The 22,620-nt window shown below is 36.5% G+C and overlaps 1 protein-coding gene across 2 annotated transcripts in view; it reads right to left on the bottom strand.

Annotated features, from left to right (window-relative positions):
- The window catches only part of HOOK3 (hook microtubule tethering protein 3), a 94,209-nt gene that overhangs the window by 51,196 nt on the left and 20,393 nt on the right, over nt 1–22,620 (bottom strand). For both annotated transcript variants that reach the window (XM_074931840.1, XM_074931841.1), the window contains exons 3-6: nt 16,562–16,634; nt 8,698–8,748; nt 5,503–5,635; nt 3,372–3,439 (exon numbers count right to left, since the gene is read on the bottom strand). In XM_074931840.1, coding sequence (XP_074787941.1) covers nt 3,372–3,439; nt 5,503–5,635; nt 8,698–8,748; nt 16,562–16,634 — 325 coding nt within the window. The remainder of the gene's footprint in view (nt 1–3,371; nt 3,440–5,502; nt 5,636–8,697; nt 8,749–16,561; nt 16,635–22,620) is intronic.

Below are 22,620 nucleotides of genomic sequence, written 5' to 3'. Positions count from 1 at the left end.
CTGTGCCTCATGAAATATTTTCATGAGTAAGATGATTTATGAAAACAAAAGTATCACCAGAAAAGAGTTATATGTGCTTTGCTGAAACAAAGATGAATACATAATACATCAGTAAAGCTTAGAGATATCTTTTTACATACCTAATTTTGAAGAAAGAGCACGTGCATGTCAAATGCTTTGAAATGTTTGGATTAGGTGACATACCAACTTTTCAAATATGCATATATAGCTACTTTCCTAGGCACTTTATTTTGGTGTCTCCTACACATTGCTTAGTCCAAGTCACTTGGATTGTGAGAGCTAGTCCAAGCCCAAGAAATAGAAAAACCTCCTTAAACCAGTGAAGTTTCACCCCTCCAAAGACACAGAGTGCAAGTTCAACTCTGAAAAGGCTTTCTGGATCTAAACTTGTTAGAATCATAGAATATCTCAAGTTGGAAAGTGCCCATGAGGATCACCGAGTACAACTCCCTGCTCCTTAGAGGACTACCTAAAACTAAACCATATGACTAAAAGCATTGTCCAGACACAACTTTTAACTCTGACGAGCTTAGTGCCATGAAGCCTGTTCCAGTGACCAACCACCCCCACAGTAAAGAACCTTTTCCAATGTCCAATCTGAACTTCCCCTGATGCAGCTTCATTCCATTTCCCCGTGTACTGTCACGGATCATGAAAGAGAGGAGATCAGCACCTCTGCCTCCACTGCTCCCCCTTCAGGAAGTTGTAGACTTTCTCAAAGCTGAACAAACGAAGTGACCTCAGCCCCTCCACCTAAATCTTGCCCTCAAGGCCTTTCACCATCTTGGCCACTCTCCTCCAGACACCCTCTAATAGTTTAATGTCCTTATGTTGAAGTGGCCAACTGCACACAGTACTCGAGGTGGGATCTCATCAGTGCAGTGTAGAGTGGGACAATCACCTCCCTTAACCAGCTAGCTATGCTGTGTTAAATGCATCCCAGGACATGGTTGGCCTGTTTGGCTGCCAGGGCACAATGTTGACTCATACTGAATTTGCCATCAACCCAAACCCCCAAGATCTCTCCACAGGGCTGCTCTCCAGCCTCTTGTCCCCCAGGATTACCCCATTCCAGGTGGAGAATCCGACACTTGCTTTTGTTAGATTTCATGTGGTTGGTGATTGCCCAGGTCTTTAGTCTCTCCAGATCTCCCTGTAAGGCCACTCTACCCTTGAGAGAGTCCACAGCTCCTCCTAGTTTAGTATCATCAACAAACTTCCTTAATGTACATAATTCCTGTATCCAGATCATTTGTAAAAACATTAAATAGCACTAGTCCTAAAACTGACCTCTGAGGAATCCCACTGGTGACTGGCTGTCAGCCTGTTGTAAGTCCATTTACTGTGACTCTTTGAGCCCGACACGACAGTAAATTGCTCACCCAGTGTATTATGGACTTGTCTAAATGTATGCAGAACATATTGTCCAGAAGGATACTGACAGAGACGGTATCAAATGCTTTGCTAAAATCCAAAAAACACACATCTATGGCCTTCTCTTGGTCAAGTAGATGGGTGACCTTGTTATAAAGGGAAATTAAGTTGGTTAAGCAGGACTTTCCCCTCATGAACCTGTGATGACTATGACCAATGACTGCATTGTCTCCTAGGTGTTTTTCAATAACTCCCAGAATAATTTGCTCCATGATTTTGCCAGTGACTGAAGGGAGGCTATCAGGCCTGTAATTACCAGAGTCTTCCTTCTTTTCCTTCCTGAAAACTGGGAAATCTTTGCCAGCTTCTAGTTGACTGGGACCTCTCCAGACTCCTAAGAGCATTGAGAAATAATGGAGGGTGGTCCCCCTCTCAAACCTCTTCGCTAACCTCTTCAGTGACCTCTTCACTGAACACCTGACATCCTCTTCATTTGGTTCTGAATGCCTTGCATTTCTAAGTAGCCTGGAAGGTAGCACTAAAATCACTCAGAACTGCACCAGTACCTGAATAGTAAGCTTTTTGATTCACTGCATTTCAAAAATCTGTTCCAGAAGAACAGACCCTCATTCTGTGATTTCTCCCCATTTCTACTCCCCACCTCTGGAAAAGGACACAAACACTAAACAAGTGAAATGCCTACTCACTGAATGCTGAAAATTGTGGGATGCTTCAGATCTGGCTATTTTATCAAATGAAGAAGGAGATTTTTATGAAAATCAAACAGGATATTTTCAACAGAAGGGGAGAGGATAAGAGGTTTTCTATTTTAAGACAGTGCAGAATAAAGTGAAGCTGAAAGTTGGGTTTAGAAAAACAGAAAAATAATAGACATTAGAAAAATCCACCAAAACACTGGATTACAGTTAAAAAGAACGCAAAAGTAAAACTTCCCAAAACTCAGACAAACTGGTATTTGGTAGCACTGACTGGAAGATGATTTAGCATAAGGATTCTTTCAGTGCTAATTTCAGAAGTCCTCTCTGCAATGTTATAGATAGCTATCCACACACAGACAACAGGATGTACAACTGTGTGTATACAGCATTGGTCAAAGGGATAACAGGGGATGGGGTCCCTGTAGGCTCACTGACATCTCTTTATTCAGATGTTACAGAAAACTGATATTGCTCTACAGTGCAATGTGGAATTCAGTTCCACTTGTTCGGGTTCAGAAGAAATGGGATTACAAGCAATTTCCTGCTTTCCTTAGTGGCCTGTTCTGCAGTAAACCTCCATCTATGAAGACTGAAAGGCACTTCACTTAAAGGCACTTTGTGTTCCTAAGAAGTCACATAGGGGCTTTATGGTTATAGCAGTCACTAACACTGTAGTTTAATGTCCACTGTGGTTTTAATTTACTACTGAACAGCACTTCTACAAAATACACTGCAGTATACTTACTAACTTGTAAAAACATTATTAGCACAAATACCTTCATTAGCCTATTCATATATCTAAGGTTGCAAAAGAATACTCTGATATCTATTTCTTTCTTTTCATTTGTCAAGTAAAATAAATAATTTACAGTTCATGGAGTTTTGCAGTTTCAAGTTACAAATTCTGAAGACATTCTACAACATTTGGTTACTCATATAAAACCAGTCTTGTGCACTTCAAGAGCTAGAGGTGGGAAAGGTAGAAGAAAGGGAACCCAGTATCAAAAATATCCAGAAGTTTCAATCTTCTAGATTTAAAGAAAAGTGGGACATTCAACAAGAGTTCCTTGACATGAAGCAAACTGTAGTGGTTTGTTTTTCTAAGGAAATATAAGGTATTTTTCAATGTAAAATGGCAAAAATCCATGCCCTTCATTTTCTTTACTTCCAAATAAGTTTTTGCAAAGTGGGAAATAGCATACTTTTGTAAAATACTAAAAGGCTGAACTTTAACACAGTGTGGGCATCCCAGCATACCTCCTGAATGGCTGTCATGACAACATGTTGAACCGATTCTTCCATCATCATTATGGTCTGGATGTACTCTGAAAATAAGAGCATTCTGAAATGTTACTGTTGAAATTCAAGTCACAATGAACACGAAATCAGAAGCTGCATCCTTCCTACAAAATGACTAGAGGTGCCACAGATGACACTGAAGTGCATAATCACCAGTCAAGTCCCACCCCAACATACTCAACAAGACTTTATCAAAAGTCTGTTCAGATACAAATCCATTTTTTACCTTCTGGCATCTCACAATCCCTTCCTCACTTCGGTCCCAAACCGTTCAGGCTATACATGTACGTGATCCATGCATAGGTTGTCATTTTCCCTCAGTTTAACAATAATGTCCAGCCTTCCTAAAGCATCCTCATCTCAAGGCATTTTCACATCTGTTATTGGTTTCTGCCTCTTCTGTGATATATCACAAATATATGATATATCATAAATAAGTTCCCTCCTCTCCTTTATTCTTCACCAATGTGTTGATGTGAGCTACACAATAGGTACCTTGTAGGATGATACAGTGGTTAGGAGGACACAGTCTGGTATTTAGATCATGTCAAGGATTTTATGACTTGCCCAGTATCATATGGTTTCCCATCACATATGACCACCTTTACAGGCAACCTGTACTCTTTTAATGACTTGTCCAAGAGGAAGATGCTGGGAATCAGTCACCTTGAAGTACATAAAACTAGGCTGTTCACACATGCACATTTTTAATGTCCAGACTGAAAGGGTAAAGAGAAACATAGGAATAAGATATACTTCCCACTTGAGGATGCCAAATAGTAATGAAAAGGAAGGCAGATAATTTTACATAAAACAGAGGACAGGAAGCATAATAAAACAGAGTTATTTATGTACTCATGGAAGAAAATTACCTCTATTTTTATTAATAGAATAGCCAGACTGCCTCCTGATTAAGGAAAGAATAAAAATACTTTCAGAGGGAGAAATTAAAGTGGAAATTAAAGTGAGAAAACTGGAAAGGGGGAACTAGCTATAAAAGCTAAGATGCACTATGCAAAAGGAAGACAAGAGGTCTGAAACCCTGGCTGCCATTTTGTCAAAAAGGAAATCAAACTGAGTAAACCAGGAAAAGACAGATATTTGATGCGTTTAATGTAAATAAGTAAACATAGTTTTATTTACCCACACGTGTGTTTCATAAAACAGGAAGCATAGGGACATGTTTAAGTGTTAAGAATAAACGTTTGTAGTTGCTTTGTTACCTTAACCTGGCTTGAATTAAGTGTAATTTAAGGTAACTGGGTAACAATAAGACACACTTGGACCCAAAGCAAGTCTAGAGCATGAGATCTGGGACACTTCAACAAGCATCTACATTGTTCATCACACCCTCTGTGGCATCTGCAGGAAAAATGAATGGGTCCCTACTTGTTCAGGTCAGATAGACAGTTGGTACCAGGAGTCAAGAGAAGCAGAAGTCTCTTTCAGTGACTGCTGAAGTGGGATGCAATTGTCTAACAGATGTTTCAAGTGGTATTTTAGATACTGTTAAGGTATCATGCTTGGTCGTCAGCTGCTGATCAGAAGGACATGATTGCCAACATTACTTTTCCCTATTTGCCAACCTCAGGCAAAAGTCTCAGAAACTACAATATCCCAAATCACATCAGACTTATCTTCAGACCAGCCCCCAGTCATACTGATGGTTCTTGGCCATACCGTAGTAAGATGCTGACTGGAATGCATTCCTAAAACCAAGAGTCATACAGAATAGTTCAACAATCACAGGTTTTGATTCTTAACTATCCCGATCTACGTCATAAATCGTTAAAGGGTGGGCCCAAGGATTTTCCTTTGTAGACTGCCTTTTCATCTCAGCAAACAAAAATAGAAAAATATGTATGTTGGAAGCAAAACCAGTTCCACAGTTTGAAACTCCAAAACTAGAGAAGCTTATAACAAAACAACAGTTATTATCTGTAGGACAAAATAATGTTATCACTGAAAAAAAAAAAAAAACGTCTCTTGAAAGCAGCCTAAGAAATACAGTTCTTCCCCTAAGTAGTTTCACAGCTAGCCACATTTTCACTCACTGCCTGGGAGTAAACGCGCTTTCAAAATTTAATACCTTGTTTCTGTTCACAATTCACAGCACATCCCAAAATAAGCTGAAGCATTCTCCCAAGCTCCGCAGCATCAGCATGCTCTCCAATCAGGTTAACATCAGGAAGGGTGAAGTCATTAATCTGTTGCCCTAGAATCTGCATAAAGACCCAGTACATACATGTTTGTATCACTACATATATAAAAACACACATTTTAAAATACAAAGGTGATTCAGAATCAACAAGAGCAATTCACTAAGACTTTAACATAGTTTTCAATCCATCTTTAAAATAAAAACTAAACTGCCTAACACCTAACATCCAAGTATTAAATCATACTGCTTGACACAACTAATATTTTGGAGAAGACAAACCTGATTCTTTCAACTAATAATAAAGTATTAGCTTCAAACTTAGCAAGAATTTTTTTCTTCAAATAAGAAAGGTAACAAAGGCAGGCTTCCATGGTGATCAACAGCACAGTGGTAATTTTTTTTAAAAAAACATTCCATTAAACAAAATCTCATGCCTCAAAATATCTTATGTAGCATAAAATATTATACACAAATATCATATTTCTTAACACTAGAAAGCCAGAAACTGAAATATTCACTTATACAATAAATGTGTCTAGCACTGATGGATAACAAATATGACAGTAAAAAACTCAAATCACTTAGCCTCACACTTTTAGAAAATTTAGAGATATTTAGCAAGTCTCAGAGGTAAGAAAGCTGGTTCCACAGAAGAGAATTTGAGGCAGTAGTATATTACATAATTAAACACCCACATACAGAAAGAAAAAAAAATAACAACACAAAAAAACCCCCATGTGACTTACCATTACTGTAATCCGATTTATAATTAAGAAGGATTTACATTAATGATTGTCAGTAGAAGGAATTAAACAATTCTGCAAAATTGTTCATAAAGAGCTTTCATGTTGAAAACATGAATATGAAACATGGAATTAAACACCTCTCTGACATATTAATTGCAGATAAAAAGAAACTGTCACTTCTTAAGCAGGGTGCAATAAAGAAATAATGACTACAGAGGGAGTCAGCCACTTGTTTGCTGGATGTCTTTTTTGTGTTAATACTCAAGAAAAACAGAAAATCAGGTAAGGGTATTTGGAAAAAACTTTTAAGAGATGTGTATGAAGAATACACGGTAATTAAGCCATTCAAAAGTTTTCCAGGGTTAGGCTTTGTGGAAACATTGTGGTTGTGTTTGTTCTTGTTTTGCATGGTGGTTTTTGTATTGTGGCATTATTATTTTTTAAACAGTTTTCTCAAAGAATGAACACACTACTAAAATTCTCTGTATATATTAAAGGACCCAGCTTTATTCTTGTTGGAAAAGGCTTCCTTAAGTCATAGTAGTGAGAAAACTGTAATTCTATGAATACATTAAGCACAATGGAAAACATTAACACTGTATATAGACTGTGATAATACAGTAAAACACAATATTATTTGAATTATATAAATCTGATATGTGTTTATATATTGATTGGTAGTACCTGAATTTCTTTCAAATTCAAAGCTGGATTTAATACTACTACAAGAGCTTCATAGTTAACTGATAATATAATTGCTGTTGAAAAAAGCTGAAGGGAAAAGGCATATAAGCAGGCACTATGAAGTAGCCAAGGATGTGAAGGTGTAAAAAGAGGATTTTGAAATAAAATGAGATACAATTTTAATTAAAAAAAAAAAAAAAAAAGAAAGAAATATGGAAATGAAGTATAGACTCTAGAATAAATATCCTGAAATAAAAAAGAACATTTTCATGTTTTTTAAAAAAATATATACAAAATACTTTTACAAAAAATGAAGGTTTCAATTCCAGAGCAGCAGAGTTCAGCAGTAAGTTTACTGGGGCATAACAAAGCATACAAGCTATAAATAGGTAAACTTTGGCTTCTTGTTCTTCCATACTATAATTGACAGACAGCAGTGTAAAACAGCTATTGAAAGACTGTCCTCCTGAATGCAACACAAATTTTTGAATTTTTGGAGATCAACAAAACTAGCATATACACTTTTCAAAGGCTTTTATCTACATCAGGCAAAGTCCACATACATTCCTATCTATGTTTTTGTAGAATGTGACTGCTAGGAGAGGGAGGTTGAGGAAAACATAACCAGAACTCGTACCAGAATCAACATTATCAACACAAGCACTGCCTCAGCAGAAAAAAAAGAAACCAAACCAAAATCCAGCCAAACTTAAAAATGTGCATTACCTTTGCAGAACTTAATCAGATTGAAACAGCTCAAAACTTGCTTAGTAGTAAAGTTTTCACACCAGAAACTTAATCATCATATATACCAATGAACAAAAACGTTGACATTACTTTTCCATAGTAATATTAATGTAAAAAACTTATTTCTTTCTAGAATTGTCAGTTATGACCAGCTTGCTTAACCATCAATTTTCAAAATTTATTTCAACATGGATACCTGACCATTTATTGAAGTATGAGCTTATGAGTCTAACTTTTCCTTTCTGAAAATCTGATCATTTTTAAAGACTTAAGTATGACAGGCTAGTATTTTTAGACAAGCAATGTCCAGAACGTACATATTTTGGTACATATTATGGATTTTGTGCTGTAGCCTGTACAGATCAATTTACCTCAAAACATCACTGAGAGTAAAAGCATATTTCAGCTGAAGATTCACCACTGAAAAAAATACCGTATTATATCTCCTCTGGAGTTGTTTATTTCTGAGTTTGCTCAACAGTCTAAGAGAGTACACCAAGGGCGGACCCCAATATCCCAGGATTAAAGCATTTCCTTGAAAATTTTAATGTGGAGCGAGGCTGAAAATTATCTGTACTCTCTCTCCTCAAGAGGAAAATAAAGGAGAAAAGCAGTCTTTAGCTGGAGCAGAGGACAAAAGAAAAAAAAGAAAATCAAATGGGTACTGTTAAAGTCCATCAGCAGAACATACTCAGCAAAGACATCTACTGTTTGTATATGACAGATTTTGCATATCTGACCCCTCTGGAAGGTCTGAGTATTCAAGAAATCATGTGAGAAGTTTTAGAGAAGGCTAACACGTGAGAATAGACCATGAAACAGTCTGTATGCCAAATACTTTGCAGGAAAAATTCAGAACTTAATCAGTAGAATATAATTTACATTAAATAGGTTAACTAAAGTATGTAACAAAAAAGGAATGTAGATTACCTAAAATGGTTCTTACCTCATGGTTGTAATCCAATATTCCTTTCAAAATTTTCTTCAGGTTGCTTACCTATTTGACAAGAAGATGAAGGAAATACAACAAATGCAGGGAATAAATTACAGAGATATAATCGTGAAATAGGCAATCACAGAAGAATCACATAAAAGAATCATACAATTACATCTATTTGCACAGTAGGACTTTCTGTTTGAGCAGTTTAATTTAGAATCATGAGAGTTATGCAATAGTCCTTTATGATGAGACTCCCAGACCTGATCACAAATCCTTATTAATTGAGAGAACCTATTTAAATTTAGGAAAAACATCACATTGTCTTGGATAGCCTTAGATGAGATTCTAAAGGATGAATCTTTTTTGGAAACCTTGTTTGTAATGCATTTATATTATATATATATAATTATAATTATACATTTAATATTAAAATTATATATATAATTTTTAATATTAAATTTTATATCTACAAGTAAAAACGTTTTTTCTTCTCTTAAAGTATCCTAGTGATCTACTTTCTGCAGAGATAAACCTCTCCTTCCAAATGAAAACCAGCTCAATATCATCCTGTATTCCCATCCTGTGCAACCTTAATTTAACTTTCTCTTTAATTACTCCTCTTACTTCTTAAATTTTTGTTTGGCCCCCTACCCCAGTTCTTTACAACTGCATGTCAGTCTTATGACAGAAAGGCAGAATTCACATTTCTCAGTGATGTTTTCACTGCCATACAAAGATAGCTTCTGTTCACTTGCATAACCAATGGCATCAATAAAGTGTCTCCTGCTGTACAGAATCTATGCCACACTTCTCTAGCACTGAGTACTGCTCCCATTGCATCAAAAATCCATTTAAATCAAGTCTCCGAGATAAAGAGTGCATTTAAAAAAAAAAAAAAAAACAACAATGGATCTCATAGGTGATATTTAGAAAAAAAAAATCTTTGCTGAAAGTAACTGCTACAGATTGCCACAAATTACTGTCCAAGTAATTAAGCAAGGAATTTAGATAATAGTGCCCTGTCTTCTGTGACAGAAGAGCAGCTGAAGGAATTGAGGTTGTTTAGTCTGAAGAAAAGGAGAATAAGGGAAGACTTTATCACTCTCTACAACTACCTGAAAGGCAGTTGTAGCAAGGTGGGTGTCAGTCTGTTCTCCCAGGTAGCAAGTGATAGTGTAAGAGGAAACAGCCTCAAGTTGCACCAGGCGAGGTTTAGGTTGGATATTAGGAAAAATATTGTCACTGAAAGGGTTATCAAGCACTGGAACAGGCTGCCCAGGGATGTGGTTGAGTTGCCATCCCTGAAGGTATTTAAACAATGTGTAGATGTGGCGCTAAAAGTCATGGTTTAGTGGTGGACTTGGCAGTGTTCAGTTAATGGACTCAATGACCTTAAGGATCTTTTCCAACCTAAATGATTCTATGATGTCTACATACACGTTCTGCAAAGACTTAACCTGACTGCAGTAGGATTCACAAAGTGCTGACCTTGACAACAGTAGCCACCAGTGGCAAACTGTGGAACTATAATGGAGAGCAAAACCTCTCAAATCTGAACAGTCTTTAAAGCCCACAATAACTTCTATTGATTACATTCCAAAAATATCCAGCTAGGACACTATGTCCACTGACAGAAGTCATCTATCTTCCAAAAGATCTGAGGAAACACTACAGAAAACAGTTAGGAAACACGATACAGAAATCCAGGGACAAACTCAGCACTTAACATAGTCAACATCCGAAATGAGGTGATGAAAGAAAAATCCAGTCTCTTCTAAGAAAAACTCAAGAAAGGAAGAGGCTACACACACACAAAAAGATTGAGCCATGAAATCCAAAGTGATAATGATCTGATTATCTTATTCCTCTTAATCCACTCCCTATGGAAACAAATGGCAAAAGCTGACCACTTATTAGATATAAGAACATCCTCTTTGTCTTCATAATCACTGAACTTTTAAGTCACACAAACAAAAATTCACTTGGACTTGAAAAGTGATACACTGAATATTCTGACAACCTAGAATGAGAACTGGAGATGCTATGTGATAGCAAGTATATAACAATATTTACTGTCCCTCCTGTAACAGCATAAAAAATAGTTTACTTTCAGATTTACACCTTCTACTCCCAAACACTACTATTTCTGTAATATTACACATAACACATTATGTTTCTGTAAGAACTACAAATATTTTCTAGCTGTCTGCCCAAAAGCAATCACCACTACCTCTCAATGGCTTTGCAGAAGCATAACCAAAGTCTGCAGCAGATTTAAGGAGTTAAAGAAATGTAAATTTTATTTTGATGTCAGATCACCACAAAGAATACTGCAGTAATTGGAATATAATTTTCAAACTTGATTCATTAAATCTTCCAGTTTGCAATTTACCTGAGTCTGTTGTAGGAAGTGCCACAGAAATGCAAGGGCCATGTTGCAGAATTTAAGTCCAGTTTACCGATGAGAACATTGTGAGGAACGCTGAACTTGAATACAGTCCCAAAAAATAAGAAACAAAATGGAAAGTACCCATGTACAAAATACTTCTTTTCCCCTTTCTTTGTAAGCATTGTTTGAATTAAAATCCCTTAAACACAAAGAGTCATCCTCCTTCATATAACTTTCACAGAGCTTAGAGTTGAGATGCAGCAATAAAATCGATCAAAATTTGTGATCAAACTAACATATAGGGCAGCATCCTCAGAAAAAAGAAAAAAGCAAGCAAACTAAAAAAAAAGAGTCTTGTTTTGAGATCCTATTTTATTTCACTGTCAATCAGGAATACTAGGATAACTTGCTTTCAAGAGTTAACTGTACCATCTTTGTCTCTGGCACACAATCAGACAATTATAAGGCTGAAGCAGCTTCTTTATAGACTAGCTTAAATTTAACAATGATCTTCAGTACTACTCAGAGGGGTCTCGATTTTTTTTTTTTTAACTTGTCTGCAGTGAATACACTTAGATGGTTCTACTGCCACTGGCAGAGAATCACCATGGGGAAACTACTGCCATTGTTTTCTATTCTGAGATACAACTCAGTAGCTCCAGTAACATTTGTCAGCTCATAGCATAAGTTCTTAAAAGGAAGACTTCAGAGATGAATGAAAATGAACAACAGCACAAGAAAGTGCTAAAGACAACCAATTACATTAGAATTTAAATCACAGCAGATGGTGGTTGTTCAAAAATTTTTTTCTCTTTTTCTTAAGCACATGGGGAAAACCTAATTACAAATTAACAAAGACAATTAAATCATGCAATGATAGAACACAACAGCTAGAACTTCCAGTATCGAATTATATGAATATAAAGCGTTGCATCATCTTTTGGAGATCAGCCCATGGGACGCTTATTTGCTTTTACCAGCAATCTGACTTCCTCCTTTTCTATACAAAGCACATACAATACACTACCCTGACAACTCATTTCACATCCATTCCCTGCACCCATACCTCTTGTTGGGAAAGACATGAAGCTTACTGGGAAAAAAAATAAATAGTGACAATTATGCTTTAATTCCACTTCAAAAGTTGTTGCAGCTCACAACAGATGGATTATTAATTATTTCTAGATGAATCTCTATCCATTTCCAATCTCCCATCTGTCATTTCCTGTTTTGCTTCCCCTATCTCATATTACCAAGGACAGGACACCCGCTTTGAACTAATGCATCCACAAATGCAAAACCTGCATGTCATCATTCATTCTTTTAACACCTACATTTCACTAATATCCATAGCACAGTTGTGTGAATATTTCTTATGTTAAATGATCATTACCCTGCCAGTCTACTGCCATCTTGGCTGTAGTATAGTACTTCATAGTTAGCATACACTGCTCAGTATGAGACTGACCCTTATTACACAGCATTAACCTAATAAACTGTCTGGAATGAAAGCAGAGATGATGGGTCCTGAGTTACTGAAGACAACATATGACCTGGCAACACTGTACAACTTAATGTTTGTGGGTTTTTTCTCCTATTTCTTTTCTCACCTGTTACACGAAATCTCTGCTTTTATTTAATTACAGTTTACTTAATGCTTCCAAAGTAAGATCCAAAGTCTGTAAGTCTGTCTAGATTTCTCTCTTCACTAATACACTTGAGCAACAAAAGGAAAGCCTGATGAAGTGGACAGTAGAAATGCCCTTAAGCTTGTGATTACTGACAAAAAGGGAGCATGGTTTATCTAACCTCTTGCTTTCTCCCTAACATTATGACAGTGAGTCCCCAGTTTTGCATTTATCCATACATCCCACGTATGACTGAAATCCTGTTTGTGTGCTGAAGACTCTGTGCAAACTGACTTATCCTTGTACTCTTCAGGTCCTTAAGTGTCTGAACGGGAAACCCCATGTTCTGAAATGCTGTTCAAAAGCATCTTTCCTGGATCATTACTTGCAAGTGGTGAGAGAATTCTTAATCACCTTCATATCTCATTAAGGTACATATTCTTTCTGGCTGCATTTAAAAGGGGCAGGGGGAAGGGAAGGAGAGGAGAGAGAGTGTGCATACATCTTTCCCGCCACATACATTAGGTTTCTGCTCTAAAATGTATTCTGCAGGAGCCTGTCTCTTCACTGATTGTATAAATGAAGCCGGGAGAGAGACTATACCACTAGCTCTGGGGGTTATCTCTCTCCAATCTGTCTTCTGCAAAAAGAAAACCCCAAAAGAACAGATATAGATGCTTTCTTGAGTTAAATGACAAGGAAAAAAAAAAAAAATGTGGCTCTCGTCATAGAGAGCATTCCCACATTAAACTTATATTTGGAGAGACTGTTGATTTAGGAATTAAGGGTATCAAAACAGAATTAAATATATCAGTTACCAATTATCTTTTCAACAGAAAGGAATGCTTGCTTATAATACCCCTACAAAATCTGCTTTTTGCTTGCAGAAGAACATTCACATGACAGCTTCCACCTGTATCAGAAAAAAAAAAAACTCTAAAAGACTGCTTTTGAATAAGCAGTCCCTTCCGTCACAAAGGAAAAAGAAAGTAGCAGAAAAATGATACTGTACACTGAAAACTAGTTTCCATTAGTCCACCAGTCAACCCAGCTTGTTCTGAAGAAGAATTCAGAGCAAACATAACTGTACTACTGCAGGGAGTCAAAATTAATTCTCAAAAATCAGGTTTATTTACTTAGATAACAGCACTATGTAGTCTGTGATCTAACTTCATTGGTTATCCGTTTTGCAATATTGTATCAAACACAAGGCATTCAAACTAGTTGCAGAAGTTTAGTGGCTGCTATTGTTTGAATGTGCCATCCAGTAAAGGAACAAACACAGCTTGCTACTATAAACATCAGTAAAGTTGTACTTTAAACTGACCCTGTAGACTGAATGCCAAATAATCCAGAATATCCAGAAGAAGTAGTCAGAAATCAAGCTAGACAACGTATTACCTTCCTCTTCCAAGCTAGGTATGACCACACTGAATGGAAGGGGACAGCAAAGGGGGGTGCCAGTTTTAGTCTACGCCTCAAGGTCAACAACTTATTTTGTAATTATTGCTAAAATTAACATGTGTGCATCAAATCACCGACTGTTTACATTTCTGTTCTATCACTGGTATTCCTGTATGACTTGACATTAAACTATTCCTGTTTCTTGATTAAGGAACTTCACTCCCACAAAACTTTGGCAACAGGATTATTTTCTATGCCATTTTCTATTTTCAATAAAGGCCATTTTATCTTCAAGATGTCATCATCTTCAGTATGAAATACTAGTGTGTGCACAGTTAAACTCTGACCGTAAATTAAAGTGTTCAGTTGTTCATCAGGAAAGAGATATGTCTTTGCCTATTATTTTTTTTTACCATGACATAAAATTGCAGTTAAGACAGCAGTAAGAAGTAAGTTTTTTTGTTGCCCAAGGGAAAACAAACTGCTACGTACACTGATGTATGCTCTGCCCCAGAGATTCTGAGGCAGTGAAATAACCCAATTAACATTTCCCATGGTGCTTCTTAAAATATGGAAAGCTGTATCACCAAGTCATGCAGAAGTATGTTGCCTACATCGTAAGTCTAATGAAAGATTAAGAGAAGTGCACAGATTGGAAGTGTTCCTACAAACCAGACTATAAATGGCGGACTGACTGATGGACATTTGAACAACTAGTTTACTAATAGTATTTACTCACATATAAAGAAGAGTTGGCAAAGTGTAGGATTACCTTCCTGGTTACAAAATAAGAGTTAAAACATCACATTTGTGCTTTTTAGTGTTCTTCATGAAAAGGGAAATATTATATTAAAAGTTTATACAAAAAATGGAGTATATATCTCTTTAAAACAAAAAAAAAAAAATCAGCCTTTAGTTTTTATTTACATTAATATATTAAAAACAAGAAAGAATGACATCAACAAGAAACTGAAATTTGACCCGGTATTTTTCCAAGCTCAATCACATAAGGAAGTTACTAGATTGCCCAGCTCTTTTTTTTTTATTCACACCTACTAAGCCTTAGTATCTGCCAAATTTTGGGAGACATTAAAAAAATTTATTCCTCAAGCTCCATGAGTGCTACAGAAGCTGCTGCTCTGCTTTCAATCAGCTGAAATGATACTATAACAGTTCCCAATTTGTTGCTGTGCAAATTTAACAACCAAGACTTTAATATTCCTTAAGAAAAAGCCACAGAAATATTTCAGAGAAAAATAAAACCTTGTATCCAGCTGCTCACTTGCAATTCCATATGCTTCCTTGAAAAGTTCATTTAAATTAACTGCTTTACAAGCAGCAGAACTAACAAAGCTTTTTTAGAGATCACATCTTTTATTCACCAGCCAGTCAATATATCCTCATAAATGTACCTACATTTTTGCTGGCAGCCCTGGTCAACAAAACATTCTAAAGCAGTCCAGACTTGCACACAGCTGGCCAGGCAGCAGAGACCATGCTGACAGGTTTGCTGGCTAAACCAACAACACATACAGCAGCACTATGTTCCATCCTTGTCTCAGATGTGTGTCCCGTCTATTCAGCCAGTGATGTTGACAAGCCTGTTAAGTACTAGAGCATTTCAGTTGTACCCCTACCTCAGTTGCTCAGAAGGGTTTTTGGTGGCTGAAACAAAACCGTTTTATAGGAAACATGAACTAACGGAGAAACCATCACTACCTTGTTTCCCCAAGTAGTCAGCCTGAAAATGGCAATTTAGAAAGATATATGTATCATTCTCTGAACAAAATTGGTCAGAAACTACACTAACTTCTGCATGTGTTTTTCAGGTTTTATAAACCGAAATGCTTCTCAGCTGTAACACTGAATTCTATTGCCTTAAGGTTTACAGAGAAAGTACTAGAATACCAAGTGATACAGATGACCCAGCAAATAGACTGCAGTTAAAAAACATGCTGAGTACAAACAATACAGAAAAAACACGACTTCCTTTCCTAAAGTTCCTTTCCTAAAGTTGAGCAGACCTGACAAAGTGAAAGGAAAAAAAATCTTTGCCATTTTTATGTAAATAAATGGCTTACTACTCTGCTATTTTTATGCAGCTGCTTCTCAGAGCTTTTTTATTTAATGCTACTTGCGCACTTGCATTTAAAAAATCTTTCATTCATCATCTGAGAAACAAAAAGAGGTAATTGATACATAAAATTCATTTTATTATTTTCCTTTTAAATTATTGAAATCTATTTACAAACTCAGAATGTTTTTTCTTCACTAAATTGTACAGGACTATAACAACATAAAAAAACAAGTAAGTGTAATTAAAATTATCTAAAATTCAAAATGCTGTACTATAAAGCAAGGCCTTAATCTAGAAATGTTACTATTTAGATACAATGCTGTATTAAGAACTGAAATACAGATTCACAGACAAGCAAAGTAAGTCAAATACCTTTAGCCTCCAATTATCTCCTACTTCTGTTTTGATCCTGTTCAGCCAGTTTTCATCAAAGTAAGCTGGATCTCTGAAACACAAAAAATATATTGATTAAAAACACGTTACAATAACTGTGAGAATACCTTAGTGATTAAGCCCCTGTCTCAGACTGAGGTTATTTAAATGACTACCTCTGTATCTGACATAGCCTGTATACAGTAGTTCAGAATTCTGTTACTACTCTCTTCTAGGGCCTTGCACCCTGTTGACGGCACAGCCTCATTTGTGTGCCAAGAGTAGATCATACTTTTGAACAAGCTGCTTTACTTGGATTGCACTTTGCCAGTTTTTCTCCCTGTAAATTCTTCTTCCTCTAATTTATCAGCTGGTGCTGCAGCAATATTTGCTTGTATTACTTGCAAGTGTTACAAAACTACTTTTCCACATATTATGGATACCTACTGCTATACACCACTTACAACTATTCAACTTCTACATGAGAAGCTCAAGACTGAACTACACGTCATCCTTACACAGTGAGAAGACTTTAAAAGTATCACTGAAGTTAAGTATTTACTACTGAGTATACGCTTTACTATTATTTTATCTACCAAACACTATCAGTTTTTGCAAATTTTTTCACGATAACCCTAGACAAATCTTTTTATGAACACCTTTCCTTAAGTTTTTCTGTCTTCTGCACTTCTGATGAGGCAATGAAGATAAAGAACAGAACACCTATTGGTTGCAGAGTATACTTCTATTTCCAAAAAATTCTTCCCTCTCTTCCTTTTTCTCACAAGCACCTTCTGTAAGTCGCATCTTCAAGACAACTCCCAAGACTCTCTTGCCCCCAAGTTCCAAGGTCACCTAAAAGGCTAACACTTTCTACTGCTCACTTAAGACAAATTTTCCTTATATCAAAGAATTTTGAGAATGCTATGGTCAGAACTAAGGAGAGAGAACTACACTCCAAATAACTGGTTTTAAAGAGATGTAGGTCAACATTAATATAAGGAAAGGCTCATATTTCATTCAACATATAAAGTTAATATAATCGGGGGGAAAAAACCCCACAACTTCCTTTTTTTGTAAGCATAAAGCTCTTAAGGGTCAGTGTGGTAGACCAGGTTAGAGTTTCACATGAAGTATTCTAATATGGCTGCATCTGCAACCTAGTACTTATTAGATATACTGCTGTATCCTCTACGGATGAAACGGTTCTGGATTCTTTTTTTAAGGGCAAGATGCCTTGAGATCTTTCAACAAAAGCTCAAGAAAACTGTGAATGTGTCTGGAGATTCAAATGACAACTATATCATGTATTCTGTAAACCAGCAATTACATCAGTACTTGTATTATGGCACAGACATTGTAGTCACACGTTTTATCTGATGCACAGCAGCTCCTGTACTCCATCTTCCTCACAATGTCTTCTTCACAATGCATCAAGGTCTGCAAGAAGCCCATGATAGAATACACAGCAATGGAGTCACAAACAGAAATGTTTCTCTACTGGCACATTCCAATTGTTACTTTTATGCATTCTGTTACAGACTCTAGTGAAGATTATGGCCTAACTCCTTTCCTCTGACATGGCATCCGCAAACATACAGCTGGAAGAACATTACTAGTTAAATTGATTACTAGTTAAATTAATTACTCCAAATTACTCCCATTCAAAACCAGTGCAGTTCTAGCACAGATGACAGAATCTTAAACTACAAAACAGAAAAAAAACAGTATCTTACCCAGAGCTTCATCTGGTTTTGAAATAGATGTTTGCAAATAGCTTTCAAATGCCCTCTCTGACCTCAGAAGACATGTAAACCTAAGAATGAAATTGGTTCGAATACATACAAGATCTACTGGAGATGAAGGCAGCTCACATTCAGCTTTTACACAAAACAAATGGCTCTCCTTGCAAAAGTCTTAATTTGCCCGTTTTCCATTCAATCACTTCAATCACAACAAACTCAGATGGACAGTAGTAAAAAAAAAAAAAAAAAAAAAAAAAAAAAAGAAGAGAGTTCAAGCCACATGCAGCACCACTTGATTCAATTTGGAGTGTGGGGTACAAAAAAGCACCCTAGTACCTTTCAGATGGGTCTTCTGGGAATTGTGAAGAGCCAAGTGAACCTTGCTTACAACAGACTCACAACTACAAAGTGTATGTGCACCTGAGTGAGACAGTAGTTATGCCTAATTATCTGTGATTCACCAGCAAAAAAGACCATTAAAAAGACCATTGGGGCTTTCTTAAGGAGAGTATCCTATCACTGTAAGGCTTTCACTTGGTCACTAGCATCTTCAGCTCCTTCAGGGCTGCGGTGCCATGAATATACCAACTCCTGACTTACCATTCTAATTGTAAATTACTAAGAAGCAACATAGGTAAGCATAAATAACTGCCCACAAGCAGAATTATGTTTGGACTGACTGGATGGCTAATATTGCATACCTGATTTTCAACAATAAAGATGACAGATGAGAAAAAGTAACAAGATTTCAGGGTCAGCTCCAACTCATTTTACTCTGGAAGCCTGTACTTCAATAACATCTAAGCAGCTTGCTACTGCAAAGAAGTAACACATGGACCAGCAGCTGGCCTTTACTGTCTTGATGGAAGTCTTGGGGTACCTACACTTTTATATATGTCATCAGACATATATATGGAAGGTCCCTGAGAATTAAATCTAAACTCAGTGTGGTAGTCCTTTCCCACAGATCCCATTTGTTTTTTTCAAGTATATAAACCTCATGGAAGTATCCAAGCATACAGCAGCTGATAAGCAATCCACTCTAAATTATCAACACATAACAGTGGTCAGAATAGTACCAACAATTCAGTTTAAAGCACCTCCATGAGGATTACCCAATAATTAGTAGCATATCACAAAAACACTTTGCCAGGAATACAAGCAACAGGTTGGGTACCAACACCAAACAATTCTAGAATGATTATCCTTTCCTCATCCACAAATCACATCAGAATCATCCCTATTGTGCCAGTATAACTTAATTTCTGTCCTCAAAAGGCCAATTAAGGTTCAGAATTAATAAAAATGGCCACTTTCATCAAACTAATGACAATCAAATCTGAAAAAGAATTTTCTATCAGAATTTCTATGAATACTTTTTTAAAAGGGCTTCCAGACATTAGGTCATTCACAGCCATTGCTGCAAACAAGCCTCCTTCTGCTGAGTCTTTGGGAAATATGATTCAATCATATTCAGAGTTCTTGAACTCCCTTAGTCCATTTCATTAAGAAAGATGCTGTCATTTTTTTTATAGCCTTTGAATAAGTGTCACCTAGGCAAATATGAAAATGTGTGGTTGAGAACTGAGCAACTGATTACAAAACCTACCAGCTCATTTTGAAGAGATACTGCACTAAACAAGGGTAGCAGAAAACTGACTAGAGCATCATCATGATGTTGAGATGACTTGTTTGAACCAATTATTTTGAATTCAGTAAGTTCCTGAACCTAGATCCAAACTTGACAATCTCTTTCACTCAGTAACTTTCCAGGTTTATAACATCATTTGTATATCAATTTATTGCTGCTTAATATCTGAATAGTACTGCAGATAACCGGGACTTTTCTCCAGAGCACAAGATACTTATGCTGTTGTTAATGCTGTATCACTTCATGTCATGTTGTTTTCAGCAGTGCTCATTTATACTATCTCTATCTTATTTTGTATGCAAATTTTCCTTTATTTAAGCGATCATCTCTCCACATTATAGATGCCAAGAGACAGAATATTCTTCTGAAGAAAACCAACCCACAGAGCATGTAGTATAACTCATGATTATTACTCATTTTAACAGTGGTACAGTAAGACACCAAGAAATGTCTGTTTACAAAAATTTGCCTTCCCCAGAGATACACAAAAGCATGGCGTTTGCGTTCTGCATGTGTCAAAACATACACAACATGCTGCAATGTATAATATAACAAAGGAATAATTCATTAAGTGGGGCACAATACACAAATGACAAATGAAAATATATACCATCACTTACATTTACCAAAGCCAGTATAACAGATGAAGGAAGAATTAAGAGAGGGACACCTGCTACTAAACAGTCTCCAGAGTGGGATGAAAGGAAATTTAAAACTAGTATAAAACTGTTCTAGGGATATCAATGGATAGTGAAAACATGAGTACCATCAGTGAAAGCTACCAAAAAAAAAATCAAGAAAAGAGAGGATGTAATTCAGAAGCAAGCTATGGCAGCACTTCTATCTGCTCTAAACAGCATAAGCTACAAGATTTTAGGCAGACAGTCTACTCACAGACAGTTCAAACATTTTCTTCTGCTTCCAATCTTTTCTCCTGAAGTACAGCCCTCTAAAATAATAATCAATACTGATTGTGTACAGGCATTTCATCATACCATTCTAGTCAGAGGGACCAGTAATTTTCACATCTGAACGCAAAGGAACAGTGAATCTTACCGAATAACACAAAAAAGATAAACTAAAACATAGGCTAATTTCTTCTGCAAGATAATAGTCAGCACTGGAGAATTTCATTCAATGCTACTTTAACCCAAAAATCAAAGATAAAGGTTTTATGATAAAAGAAAGAAAGTGTCCTTCAGGGATTTACCAACATCTATTTATTAACAACTGCTATTTAATTTCCTCTGTATCCTTTTCATCTCACAGCCTCTTCCAGCAGTTTTATTATAGAAAATTCTGCTACATTAGTTGTTACGTCTGACGAATGGCCCTTACAAATGGGCTACTACTTTGACTACAAAAAATTATTGAGAACAATGTACAAAAATGAGAACAATGGAGGGAGCTGCTGGCCCCTTCTTAACACTTAAAACAAGGCACAGCTGGTTATTATCAGCAGATGAATAAGCAATATTCTTTTATTGACAACAAATCCTACAGTTCTGCAGTGTGCAAATTTTCTGTATATCTAAAGCACCTAATTCCCTGAATTAGGGATCTCTTTCAAACTGTTCCTCATCATAAACTACTGTCCTAATTTCATCTTGTTTCTCCTATCTTCTGCCCTCTTAAGTACCAAAGGGCTCCTTCTATGAAGGTGGAGTTTAAAAAATAGAAAGAATAGAGAGTTCACACATGTAAACTTTAAAGTTTCCAAGAAGAAATGCTATTCTTTCTCTCCTATGGAACTATATCCAGATCACTGGATCATTCCAACATCTTTCAATTTTCATCAATGCTTTACCTCACACTACTCAGAGTTCTTCACTGACTGAGTTTTCTTCATTCATAGCAAACTCTTTTTTTTCTTAAATTCTCACTGGATATATCAATCTGCTCTTTCAGCTATTTTTAAACATTAATTTACTAATACTAAAAGTCCTGATGCACACAAAAATTGACAGAATCCTCCCCTCCCACCTTTATATAATTAATCTATTAGTACTACTAGCCTCAAAGAACACACATGGATGAAGAACCCTAAGTGGGAGCAAGCTATACTGAAATATACCCAAATTTCAAGGAATATGCATTACAGAAATAGTAGTTCACTCAATGTAATAAGAGTAACAGCATTGAGGCTTTGTGTCTCCAGATGAGACAATAGATTTGTCCTTTGAATTTTAGCTTGTTGAACAATTTTCACGAAACCACAACTGTTCAAGTTTTCACTGCATAGGACATCTGTTTGCAGTGACCTGGTGCTTTCAGGCTGTGCTTACTCTTTACTATTTAACGTCGCTGCGTGACTTTTCCAAGTAATCTTGAGCACCCAGGTGTCTTGCTCTTACACATTTCTATACATGCAAAAATTTTCTTCCACATGGTGATCTTTCTCAGGATAGAGAGGAAGCTGAATTAGTGCTGCTAATACAAAAAGAAGGGTAGACTGGAAAAGCCTGCTCTAGACTTGCTTCATATCGGTGAACATTCCCTGATTCCTGACTAAGAACTCTTCCGGTGGTGTCTGTTTGAAAGAGAAGGAGGACTTCACTGCTAGTGTCAAATTTGCTTTTGTTTTCAAGAAAAGAATACTTAAAATGGCTTTGTCAGCATGCTCCTGACCAGTTTTCTAGTCAACTATCCAAATTCTGATCCCT

Source organism: Athene noctua, chromosome Z (assembly GCF_965140245.1).
Source record: "Athene noctua chromosome Z, bAthNoc1.hap1.1, whole genome shotgun sequence".
NCBI lineage: Eukaryota > Metazoa > Chordata > Aves > Strigiformes > Strigidae > Athene > Athene noctua.
The sequence above is the reverse complement of the archived record's forward strand: the minus strand, read 5'-3'. Positions and strand labels throughout refer to the sequence as shown.